At 37.2% G+C, this 13,494-nt stretch overlaps 1 protein-coding gene across 9 annotated transcripts in view; it reads right to left on the bottom strand.

The window, feature by feature from the left end:
* The window catches only part of Ziz (dedicator of cytokinesis protein Ziz), a 165,901-nt gene that overhangs the window by 141,128 nt on the left and 11,279 nt on the right, over positions 1–13,494 (bottom strand). For all 9 annotated transcript variants that reach the window (XM_070084220.1, XM_070084222.1, XM_070084223.1 and 6 more), the window contains exons 8-13: positions 12,312–12,474; positions 8,748–8,905; positions 7,897–8,052; positions 7,247–7,459; positions 6,836–6,999; positions 4,825–5,063 (exon numbers count right to left, since the gene is read on the bottom strand). In XM_070084220.1, coding sequence (XP_069940321.1) covers positions 4,825–5,063; positions 6,836–6,999; positions 7,247–7,459; positions 7,897–8,052; positions 8,748–8,905; positions 12,312–12,474 — 1,093 coding nt within the window. The remainder of the gene's footprint in view (positions 1–4,824; positions 5,064–6,835; positions 7,000–7,246; positions 7,460–7,896; positions 8,053–8,747; positions 8,906–12,311; positions 12,475–13,494) is intronic.

Raw genomic sequence — 13,494 nt, 5'->3', positions numbered from 1 at the left:
ACGAAATTTACGATTTACGAATCAATTTTCCCCATAAGAAATAATGTAAATACAATTATTCCGTTCCTGGCACCCAAAAGTATTAAAACAAAAAAATTTTTAACATGAAATATGCATGTAGTACATAAACAATACAATGGGAAATGATGAATGAAACATTAACAGCATAACACTTACCTTTATTGGAGATTCTTCTTAGTGTATGGGAGACTGGAGGAGGAGAGAGAGTGGATTGTTTATAGTTTGGAAGGGGAATCCCCTTCCATCAACACCTCAGGTACCATTTGCTTTTCTGGGGTTGCTTCTCTTCTCTGTTTCTTAATGCCACTAGGACTGCCTTGAGAGTTACTGGAGTCCTGTCTCACAAAATAACTGTGGAGAGAGCTCTGTTTCTGGCGTCTCTTTAACATTTCCCTAAAATGGCCCAAGACTTTGTCACTGTACATGTTGCCAACCTGGCTTGCAACAACCTTGTTAGGGTGATGTTTCTCCATAAAGCTTTCCATCTTACCCCACATAGTAAAAATCTCTTTAATTTCTGAAGAAGGCACCTTCTTCCATCTCTCTTCCTCCTCCTCTGCAGCAAGATTCTGAGCTGCGATGTGTTGCTCTTCCTGCTGAAGCTCTTGCAGCTCCTCAGTGGTGAGCTCTTCATTGTGGTCTTCCAGCAATTCTTCCGCATCCTCCAAACTCACATCCAACCCCATGGAACTCCCCAGTGCCACAATTGATTTTACAACAGACATAGGCTCATTAGGGTCAGTCCCAAATTCTTCAAAATCCCTCTTGTCGACACAATCTGGCCACAATTTTCTCCAGGCAGAGCTCAAAGTCTGGTAGTCACTCCCTCCCAAGCCATACCTATAAGGGTTATGCAGTGGAGGATGCTGAAGTGTTCTCTCCAAAACTCCCTCAGGGTCAAGTGAGTGTCTGTGGTCACAGTCAAGCACCTGTGAAACATTGCTTCTGTGTAGTTTTTTTAAAGTTTGCAATAACCTGCTGGTCCATGGGTTGGAGGAGAGGAGTGGTATTCGGGGGCAAGAACTTTACTGTGATGAACCCAAACTCCTCGAAAATTAGGTCATCCAAGTTTGGAGGATGAGCAGGTGCATTGTCCATTACTAGCAGGCACTTGAGATCCAATTTCTTTTCAAGGAGATACTCCTTCACACTAGGGCCAAACACTTCATTGAACTACTCGACGAAAATTTCCCTCGTGACCCTTACCTTACTATTAGATTTCCAAAACACACACAATTTACTCTTCATAACATTGTTTTTCCTGAACACTCTGGGATTTTCAGAATGGTACATTAGTAATGGCTTCACTTTGAAATCCCCACTAGCATTAGCACAGAACATTAGCGTCAGCCTGTCTTTCATAGGCTTGTGTCCTGGCATTGCCTTTTCCTCTTGTGTAATGAAGGTCCTCTTTGGCATTTTCTTCCAAAAGAGGCCTGTTTCATCACAATTGAACACTTGTTCAGGTTTCAGTCCTTCAGCCTCTATGTACTCCTTGAATTCATGCACATATTTTTCAGCCGCTTTGTGGTCCGAACTGGCAGCCTCACCATGCCTTACCACACTGTGTATGCCAGTACGGTTCTTAAATCTCTCAAACCAGCCTTTGCTGGCCTTAAATTCACTCACTTCACCACTATTTGCAGGCAATTTCTTTACCAAATCTTCATGCAACTGCCTAGCCTTTTCACAAATAAACGAAGTCATAAGAGTATCTCCTGCTAATTGTTTCTCATTTATCCACACCAATAATAACTTCTCAACCTCTTCCAGTACTGGTGATCTCATTTTTGTCAGCACAGTTACTCCCTTTGCAACAACAGCATCCTTAATTTCATTTTTCTTGGCCACTATGGAACATAAGGTTGTGTAGGGTTTCTTATACATCCTGGACAGTTCGGCCACACTTGTACCACTTTCATATTGTTCAATGATGGTTTTCTTAAATTCAATCATATTTCTCACCTTCTTTACCACAGGCTTGGCACTAGGAGCTTTCCTTGGACCCATGGTAGCTTATTTAGTACTTGCAAGCACTAAAATAAATGGAATATTATGAAATATTTCGCTGGAGCACGTGAGGGGACCTTCGCTCACTGGTAAACAATGCCAGACTGGCTGCGGCCCTGGCTCACGCCGTGGGTACGCGTCCCGGACGAACTACGACTCGCGAGTCAACCTATGAAAAGCGAGTCCATGTTTATACGAAAATACCTCTATGATTGGCGAATTTTACGATTGCCGGGAACTACGAAAAGCGGGGGACCACTGTATCTGAAAACATTCACTTCTTCCATACTCCCTCTCTCCAATGTGATATTCAATTTTTCTTTATCTAAATCATTTGATACCCTCATCACCTTCCTCTTATCTATGTTCACTTTCAATTTTCTACCTTTACACACCCTCAAATTTTTTAACGTGATTTTAACGTAATTTTGTTGAAACTTTTCTACAAAGTAATTGTTTCACTTGTTTACAAAATAATTGGTAAATTATTTCTAAGCATCAGACTGATGTGGAAAAAGCCCTTAATTTATTATTTAGTGCAGCAGGTTTCTCAAATTACGATGTTCTGTACATATGATATTGGCACTTCAGAACGAATTAGTTACAGGAGAGCCCTACTTATATGGCGGGTTAGGTTCTAGGCTACCATAATATACAACATTTAAAGTGCCCCAAAGCAATTATTATTATTATTATTATTTTTTCAACATGTCAGTTGGAGGGAGGGGGTAAAGGAGGTTTTGTGGACAAGGGGTTTGGACTTCCAGCAAGTGTGCGTGAGCATGCTAGATAGGAGTGAATGGAGACGAATGGTATTTGGGACCTGACGAGCTGTTGGAGTGTGAGCAGGGTAATATTTAGTGAAGGGATTCAGGGAAACCAGTTATTTTTATATAGCTGGACTTGAGTCCTGGAAATGGGAAGTACAATGCCTGCACTTTAAAGGAGGGGTTTGGGATATTGGCAGTTTGGAGGGATATGTTGTGTATCTTTATACGTATATGCATCTAAACTGTTGTGTTCTGAGCACCTCTGCAAAAACAGTGATTATGTGTGAGTGAGGTGAAAGTGTTGAATGATGATGAAAGTATTGTCTTTTTGGAGATTTTCTTTCTTTTTGGGTCACTCTGCCTCGGTGGGAGACGGCCGACTTGTTAAAAAAAAAAAATGTCAGTCATCTCCCAACGAGGCAAGGTGACCCAAAAAGAAAGAAAATCCCCAAAAAGAAAATACTTTCATCATCATTCAATACTCATACTATGTCTTTGCAGAGGTGCTTAGATACTACAGTTCAGAAGTCCCTCCAAACTGCCAATATCCCAAACCCCTCCTATAAAGTGCAGGCACTGTACTTCCCATTTCCAGGACTCAAGTCCGGCTAACCGGTTTTCCTGACTCCCTTCACAAAATATTACCCTGCTCACACTCCAACATCTCAATATAATACAGTGGCCTTGATATAACGAACTTTTAAAACTGTACTTTTCACTCCTTTATTTTCAAATTTTATTGCAGTATATATGCAAATTGTGTACAGTACTACATTAGGTATACGGTATAGTTCTTTAGTGAACTTTTTACTGTTTTTAACATCATTTCGATATAATGGATACCCCTATTAGTTCATTATATCGTGGGTTAGTGATGATTATTTTTTCTATTTTTTTTACCAAATGAATTCATACTTTGTAGTATACATTCATTTTATGCACTGAGCTCATCTGCTTAACAGAGATAGTTAAAGAACTATAGATTAAATAGTTACAATCTTCCTAAAGGTGAAATGTAAATATGATATTTTTTGGTTATATTTTTTACAAAATGCATTGATATTGTTTTGCATGTTATTTTTATGCATGTGTAGTGTGTTCATTTTTTTTTTTGTTAGAGACTGGTTAATAACTGTAGCTTAAAAATTACAATATTCAGCTAGGCTGTGGTAGCCACCACTGCTGCTGCCTGCATACTGGACATGTCAATGAATGGGGTATGGGACAAAGTGAGCTCAGCACATTCACATCATACCCTTCTTCACACACTCTCACCATTACCTTTCCACATTATATACCCAGGCACACATACCCTACCCATAACAATGAAGGAATGGTGAACATATGTAAAGAGTCTTGAGTTAAGATATGATGTGAGAGAGTGTTGGAGTGAAATGGAGAGAGAATGAGAGAGGAAGACAGTTTAACTGCTGCCTGCCCCCACACACCACATCTGTCATATGATTCCTCCACCACATACTTAACGACAGCAGTGAGCAAATATAGAGAGATCTGAGTTGATAAAATGTAAGAAAATGGGAATTAATAGGAAAAACAGAATGAAAAAAGAGGACAGTCCAGCTACTAGCCACCCCTACAAATCTGTACTGTATTGAATTTTATATCATAGAGTTGCACAATTTAATTAATGTATACATACACTAATTAAACAATGTTTAATATTATATGTAAGTGAAAAGGAACAGTACTGAATGTAAAATATTGGAAATACATTCTCAGCTAAAAAATAAATTAAAATAAATAAGGAATATTATTGTTTGGGAAAGTAGCTCCAATTATAACACAGGCATCAATGGGACAAAAGGTTTCAAATTCCAAACACTTGGCTTAAGAACAAGAACTAAAGAACACATTAACGTCCAAAGTGGAGAATCTACTATTGAAATTAAATTCCCAATCACAAGCTGAAAGTGAACCAAATATCAAAATGTCTTTACATATGCACAGAGAAAACTCACAATGCAGAGGCATTTCCCACAATGTAGCAGGATAACAAACTTACTGGGTAATGTGACTTCCATGGGCAAGATCTGGACGCTGACATTCCCTGGAATGAGTGTTAATTTGTTCATCTTTTCTGGCTTCCGAAAATCAGCAAGCATCTTTATGAACTCCAGCTCGCCAAGACGTTTTTCTTCACAACGATAAATTGGAGAAAAATCTGAATCTGTATCAAGATTCCCAGAGCTCTTAAACAGTGGACGAGCACACCAACCAAAGGGCATTCTGAATTCACCAAGCCTGTAAAAAAATTATTTCATTGTGTATTATTTCATTGCATAAATAGCAAATAATGAGGCAGTGTATAGCATTTTTATTATGTTAATCTGTCAATTTTAATATAAAAAATTCATACAACTGAATAGCTAACTACTGCAAGGAGAAGGCTGGAGGCAGTGCTGTGATGCTTGATAGTAATTATTGGTGTAAATGTTATACAGAGAATTAGGAGCACAGAAATCAGAAGATGGAATGTGTTACTGAAAGTGTAATTCAAAAGGATAGAAAAGGTGGGCTGGAGGGAGGAGGGATAGGTGATTCAAACCAATAAAGGCTAAAGTCTCCATCAAACATGTGTGAAAGTATTAGACAGGACTATGTGGTTTAATGGTTGGACATGCTGTTGGAGTACAAGCAAGGTAACATTTATGATGGGATTCAGAAAACTGGTTAGCCAGACTTGAGTCCTGGAGGTGTAAAAACAGTGCCTTCACTTTGAAGGAGTGGGGATCCCTGATTATTTCTGGAAAGACAGCTGTTGAATGAATAATGATCACCTTACCTCAGTGGATGGCTGATGATTAAAAAAAAAAAAATCATAAAGACTCTGGCTAGATATGAAAATAAGCCAATATATGTTGAAGATAACACCTGATGGTACATATTGTAGTCAGTTAATAATTTCCACATTATTCTATTATATCTACCTGCACTTGCTTCCTCATGGCTGTACATGGGTTAAGAACTACAAATTAGAAATTACATTACTGAGCATACACATATCAAACAAGGTATAAAAGATGAATATAAGTCAATATTGTGGCTGGAACAGTTCACAATTTGAAGAGCAAGCACATGACAATATTTCAGTCCATCCTGGAGCATCATCAATTCATAACTCATGACTTAATAATGATCCAGGACTAAAACATTTTCTAAAAATTCCCCTCCAAACTGTGGATTAAAAGTGAATGGAAGTTATAATAACAAAAGTGAGAGGCTCTACAGAATATAGGACATGTGAAGGTCTGTAAGAAATGTAGCATTTGTGTATATCTCATATGCTATGAAGGTAGTAAAAAAATTATATTTAGAAGAAGTAAAACATAGCCCTAGTGGAATTATAAAATAATAATAGTAGTCATTGTTGAGACATTTATAGAACACTCTGATCATGTAGTTCACTCAGTGAAAATAACCATTAAAAAACTCAACATAAATAAATACTATCATACCAGATTCAAATAACCAGCATCAATTAAAAAAAAAAAAAAACATTAAATTATTGTCAAAAGACTCCTAAAAGTTCCTCAAGGCTTTACAGGCTCCTCTGTAATTATAAAAACCCTGACAAAGGCAGAAAGGCCTAAACCATGAGCAAACTATTAAAATGCGTGCCATAGTCAGTGGCATATCACATGCTACAGAGGGGAACAGGAGCATCTGCAAACAGGTGGATATGGGTAAGAGGTGTATCCAATCCTCAATCAACAGAGATTTGTCTCAAAGTGGTGATTCCTGTTGGAGGAGGAGGGCCAAACACCCATGTCCTGCCAAATCCTGTATAACTTATGTGGAGCTATAAAATGCTTATAAAAACTAGAGCTATCTATAGTTGTAGCTATAAAAGTGAAAGAAAAATGAACAATCAGGAAAGCTTTAAAACAAATGAAAGTAGTATAAGGCAGTTTTGAAATGTTTTAAGATGTAACCAACAGCGTTTTCAAAACCAAACAAGAATAAGTTTTATACAGTTTATAAATGTCAATAATAACATCTTTAATATCTCATACCTCCAACAACAAGTTTTGATCATTTTTTGAAGCTTCTGGATACTTTTTAAGTCCATACTCTTGAGATATGGCTCCACAGTCTGACTGATGGACCCTTGAAGAACCTTCTCGATACGTATTACAAGAAAGACATCACTATGAGGCCTTGTCACACTCATAACAGCCTGTACAAGGAAAATAGTTTACTGTATTGAGAATTCAAATGTGCATACATAATAAACTACTGCATATGCAATTACCTGTTTTTTTTTTTTTTTATTCACTATATAATTGTTTCAGTCAAGAAAATCAATCCTATTATAAGAAATCACGTTTATTACTTATGCAGCTTTAGTACGTCATTATTTGTTTGACTGAGAAAACGGGATGAGTAGTATAAGTAGTGTAATATACTAATTATTGAATTCTTACCTGTTTAGGGTGCGCAATCCATTCCTCGGGCACTCCAGCAAGTGATAGTGGTAATGATGTTCCTGAGCTATCTTTCGGGTCATCAGATTTTTTCTTTGCCTTTGATAGCAAGCTGCGTATCATAGGGTTATTAAGATCGAAATGAAAATCTTCCGAGATCTTGCAGCCTTGTGTCACGTCATACAGAGAGGCATATGTCATGTATGGTTCCAGCTGTGAATAAGCAATAAAAATAATTTATTAAAAAATAAAGGCATTTAAAGACATGTGTAATTATAGAAAAAAATTATTACATATCTGACAGCATTCTCTATTATTTCTTATGATATATTTTAACTGAGCAATATGACCCTATGGGGTTTAGTGGTTCTGCAAAATGAAGGTAATTCTAAGTTACAAAATGTTTCCTTGATTACCAACACTAAAATATTCATCTTTTCATTCACCTAGATTAAATTATTTGGGCTTTTCTAAACAGTTTAAACATTGTCACTCACACTGAATCCCTATAAATAATGTGGTCACTGCATATCCATGGTGAATGGGAATCAAGATCCATATTTTACGCTATTTATCTAATATTTAGCCTGGTCAATTATTTCAAATGGTCAGTGTGTTAAAAGTATTCCAAACATTGTAATGCCACTCACCTGTGACAATGGACCATCTCCTGAATCCAGTGGAGCCTGAAGTCTAAACTTAATACTCTCAAAAAGAACTCGAAAACGAGTTCCAAATTTTTCCTCGTAGGGCCATATAAGGCTCTCATCCCTGAGTTCTACACTGCCATTCTCACCCTCAGAGCGCTGTTAACAGAAAAGCAAATAGATCATTTTCACCTAATTAACTTTAAATATTATGCATAAGTTAGAGAGTTAAAGAAACACAACTAAGTGAAACTAATTAATTAATGTATAATTTAACATATTTCTTGCTGTCATAATTGTCAAGATTCATTACCAAAAAAAAAAAGATTTTTTTTTTGTCATCATGAAATAAGCAGAAAAATTTTGTAGTTGTAGATTTGACTAACAACTTCTAAAATAAGAAAGACTAGCTTATTGTAAAAATTGCAAAACAAAGATATGACCAAGAGACCATGTACATAAACCTTGGCCTTTATGTTACCCTGTCAACCTATTTTTTAAAACAAAAAACATTAAAATTACCAGTAATTAAATGGATATCTACAGACATATTTACCATGTTGCTTTTGGAGGGAACAAAATTACCATTCATGTAATACAATAACAATCTTAATGAACAGTAAATCATAAATGATATTAATGTAAGATGATACTAGAAACTGGGGTAAAGGCAATAATCAGATGAAGTAGGGTGACCCAAAAAAGAAACATTTTCACCATCATTCACACTATTACTGATTTTCCAGAGGTGCACAGATACAACAGTTCAGATGTTCCTCTAAACAGCAAATATCCCAAACCCCTCCTTCAGAGTGCAGGCACTGTATTTCTTATTAAATGGTAGAACAACCAACCGGAAGATTTGGATAACAGGTAAACAGCTGGTGTCTGTCTTCTCTCCTTGCTTGTGCAATAGAAAAATCTGTCTCATGGGCATATTTAATCAGCTGTGGATTAAGGCTATGTTCCAAGCCTCGTAATGTTCCATAATTACTTGAAGGCGGTGTTGAACCTGCAACAAAGGGAATTTATTTATTATGGAGACTTTCCTCCCCCGCCCTTTGAAAGCAAAACTTACTAAAATAGAGATTATTATTTATTCACTCATTTACAAGATGAATATTTGGCAAACTTTTATATAGACATTTCACACTACTATTTAGAAAACAATTCAAATCTATGATTTATCAGTACTCTGAATAAGATTTTTTTTTAACACATCAGCGGTTTCCCACGAGGCAGGGTGACCCAAAAAGAAAAACACAAAAAGAAAGAAAAAACTTTCATCATTCAATACTTTCACCATCACTCACACATAATTACTGTCTTTGCAGAGGTACTCAGAAACAACAGTTCAGACATCCCTCCAAATTGCCAATATCCCAAACCCCTCCTTTAAAGTGCAGGCACTATACGTACTTCCCATTTCCAGGACTCAAATCCGGCTAACAGGTTTCCCTGAATCCCTTCACAAAATATTACCCAGCTTACACTCCAACAGCTCACCAGGCCCCAAAATCCATTCATCTCCATTCACTCCTATCTAACAAGCTCACACATGTTTGCTGGAGGTCCAAGCCCCTCGCCCACAAAACCTCCTTTACCCCCTCCCTCCAACCTGTTCAGGGACAACCCCTACCCTGCCTTCCTTCCCCAACAGATTTATACACTCTCCAAGTCATTCTACTTTGTTCCATTCACTCTGAATGACCAAACCACCTCAACAGCCCCTCTTCAGTCCTCTGAATAATACTTTTAGTAACTCCACACTTCCTTCCAATTTCCACACTACGAATTCTCTGCATAATATTTACACCACACACTGCCCTTAGACACAACATCTCCACTGTCTCCAGCCGCCTCCTTACTGCAGCATTTAAAACCTATGCTTCACACCCATATAAGAGTATTGGTACCATTATACTCTCGTACATTCCCTTCTTTGCCTCTACGGATAACTCTCTTTGTCTCCACAGATACCTCAATGCAACACTCACCATTTTTCCTTCATCAATTCTATGGCTAATCTCATCCTTCAAAAACCCATCCGCTGACATGGCAACTCCCAAATATCTGAAAACATTCACTTCTTCCATACTCCCTCCCTCCAATCTGATATCCAATTTTTCTTTATCTAAATTGTCTGATACCCTCATTATTATACTCTTATCCATGTTCACTTTCAACTTTCTACCTTTACACTCCCTCCCAAATTCGTCCACTAACCTTTGCAACTTTTCTTTAGAATCCCCCAAAAGTACAGTATCATCAGCAAAAAGTAACTGTGTTAACTCCCATTTTGTATTTGATTCCCCATAATTTAATCCCACCCTTCTCCCCAACACCCTAGCATTTACTTCCTTTACAACCTTATCTATAAATAAGTTAAACAACCATGGTGACAGTACACATCCCTGTCTAAGACCTACTTTTACTGAGAAGTAATCTCCCTCTCTCCTACACACCCTAACCTGAGCCTCACTTCCTAATGAAAACTCCTTACAGCATTTAGTAACTTACTACCTATTCCATACACTTGCAACATATGCCACATTGCTCCCTTATCCACTCTATCATATACCTTTTCTAAATCTATAAATGCAATGAAAGCTTCCCTACCCTTATCTAAATACTGCTCACATATATGCTTCATCTCCATGGGGAAGTGGAACAGAATTCTTCCTCCGTAATCCATGCGTGTTGTAAGAGGCGACTAAAATGCCGGGAGCAAGGGCCTAGTAACCCCTTCTCCTGTATAAATTACTAAATTTAAAAAGAGAAACTTTCATTTTTCTTTTTGGGCCACCCTGCCTTGGTGGGATACGGCCGGTTTGTTGAAAAAAAAAAAAATATATGCTTCAATGTAAACACCTGATCTACACATCACCTACCCATTCTAAAGCCTGCCTCCTCATCTGCAATCATGCTCTCTAACTTACCTCTAATTCTTTCAATAATAACTCTACCATATACTTTACCTGGTATATGCAGTAAACTTTAAAAAAAAAAAAGCATATGTAAGGCTATAGATTGGAACCCTTGAACTCACACTATGGAGACACCAAGTGTATGGACCCAGCTACTGGGCCAGGTCCATTTCTAATAAGCTCAAAATTTAAATATTTATAATTAGTGTTGCTGGGTAGTAGGTTGGTAGACAGCAACCACCCAGAGAGTTATTACCATCCTGCCAAGTGAATGTACAATGGAAGCCTGTAATTGTTTTACATGATAGTAGGACTGCTGGTGTCTTTTTTCTGTCTCATAAACATGCAAGATTTCTGGTACATCTTGCTACTTCTACTTACACTTAGATCACACTACACACACATGTACAAGCATATATATACACACACACTCCTCTGAGATTTCTTGTCTTTTCTTATTAGTTCTTGTTCTTGTTTATTTCCTTTTATCTCCATGGAGAAGTGGAACAGAATTCTTCCTACATAAGCCATGCATGTCATAAGAGGCGATTAAAATGCCAGGAGCAAGGGACTCGTAACCCCTTCTATATACATTACTAAATTTAGAAAGAGAAACTTTCATTTTTCCTTTTAGGTCACCCTGCTTCAGTGAAAGAAAGAAAGGAGTGCTGGTGTCTTTTTTCAGTCTCATCAACACGCAAGATTTCAGGTACATCTTGCTTCTTCTCCCTATACTTAAGTCACACTACACATACATGTACACACCCCTCTGGGCTTCTTCTATTTTCTTACTAGTTCTTGTTTTTTGTTTATTTCCTTTTATCTCCATGGGAAGTGGAACAAAATTCTTCCACTGTAAGCCGTGTGTGTTGTAAGAGGCGACTAAAATGCCAGGAGCGAGGGGTTAGTAACCCCTTTTCCTGTATACATTACTAAATTTAAAAAGAGAAACTTTCGTTATTCTTTTCAGGTCAATGCCTCAGTGGGATATGGTCGGTTTGATGAAAAAAAAATAGCGCTGGGGTCTTTCAAGTTTCAATCGTAAATGAAGGCATACAAACACAAAATCATCAAATTATGAGATAATACAGCTGATAATTGAAAGCAGGCTCACTCTTAAGATCAAGGTAAATACTGCATGAGACAAGAGACAGTAAGGAAGAAAAACTGGTTCCTGATTGTATCAAGATAGTGCACTGTTGATAAGCTGAGCCTGTACATATGTTACTAATTATTCCTGATTTACAAGGTAAACAAGTGTAAACAGAGTACTGGAAATTTTAAATGGTTGGTATGCATTTTTCTCAAATGGCCTAATTACAGTGTTGAAGTACTCAGAAACAGTAACCCCAAAATGAGACAAACAAGAATGCAATAAATATAACATACAAAAGTACTGAACTTTTATACTTCTAGCATAAATATGGCTTATAAAACAAGCAGTATCAAGCCAATATATTTTTCCTTTAAATTGCCTAATCATAATCACACCTCTTTCTGTTCTGGACTCATCCAGAGGTTTGTCAGCATGAATAACTCGAGTGAGTTTGTCCATCCAGTCCTCTAAGTCAGCCTCACTCTCTGCAGATAACATGACAGACTTTCCACATTCGGATATATGCAACTCAAAGCAGCACTTCCCACGCCGTGGATTCTGAAAATGCAAAAAATTTATTTTAAATAATTATAAATTTCTTATCCAACTGTAAAAATATTATTTTAAATAATTATAAATTTCTTATCCAACTGTAAAATATCTTAGTCTACTTACAATATTTTATTTTTTTTTATTAACACACTGGCCGATTCCCACCAAGGCAGGGTGGCCCGAAAGAGAAAAACTTTCACCATCATTCACTCCATTACTGTCTTGCCAGAAGGGTGCTTTACACTACAGTTTTTAAACTGCAACATTAATAAAGACAGACGATTTCAAGAAGAAATTTGGCCACTTCCTGCAGGAGTAACCAGGTCGTGATGGATATGTAGGCCTGCAGGCCACTTGCAGCAACAGCTTGATTAACCAAGAAGTCAACAATGAAGCCTGACTTCAAAAGAATTCTCAAAACATATGACATGTATGTCTCAATTTTATTTTTACCAGCTATAAGCATGATACATCTGTAGGTTGCAATGGAAAATGACTAGTTTAATCCTTCGACTGTCGCAAGCTCATTTCTGAAACTGTCCTCCTATGTCGAAAAATATTCGAAAAATAAAAAAATTATTTTTTCTTACCAAAATGTTACGATTAATTTGCTAAGTGTTTTAGGCCTAAAAAAAATTTTTGCAATCAGTACTTAACGAAATATAGAGGCATAAAGTTGGCAAAAAATGAGCCGCGTATGGCAACAACGGTGAATGCCGCTCACTCAGTAAACTTTTTTTTACTCCCATTCAAAGGTTTCTTGTTTTTTCCACTTTTTTTTCAGGTAACTTATATGGCCTGTGAGACCAAAGTAAGGTGCAATGTATATACAAATGTCCAGTCGCTGGACATGTTCCTAGAAGTGCTGCAGCTTGTGGAACTCTTTGAAACATGGTTTCATACACAATGGTGTTTTACACTCCTCTTACATGAAACGAGTGTCTCTGCGTTTTTGTGGGCGTTTTTTTTTTTGTATGTGCGGACAAAACACCTCATTTGAGCAGTTTTCTTCAAAGTACATAGTAG

Source organism: Cherax quadricarinatus, chromosome 12, assembly GCF_038502225.1.
Source record: "Cherax quadricarinatus isolate ZL_2023a chromosome 12, ASM3850222v1, whole genome shotgun sequence".
NCBI classification, from domain to species: Eukaryota; Metazoa; Arthropoda; class Malacostraca; order Decapoda; family Parastacidae; genus Cherax; species Cherax quadricarinatus.
The sequence above is the reverse complement of the archived record's forward strand: the minus strand, read 5'-3'. Positions and strand labels throughout refer to the sequence as shown.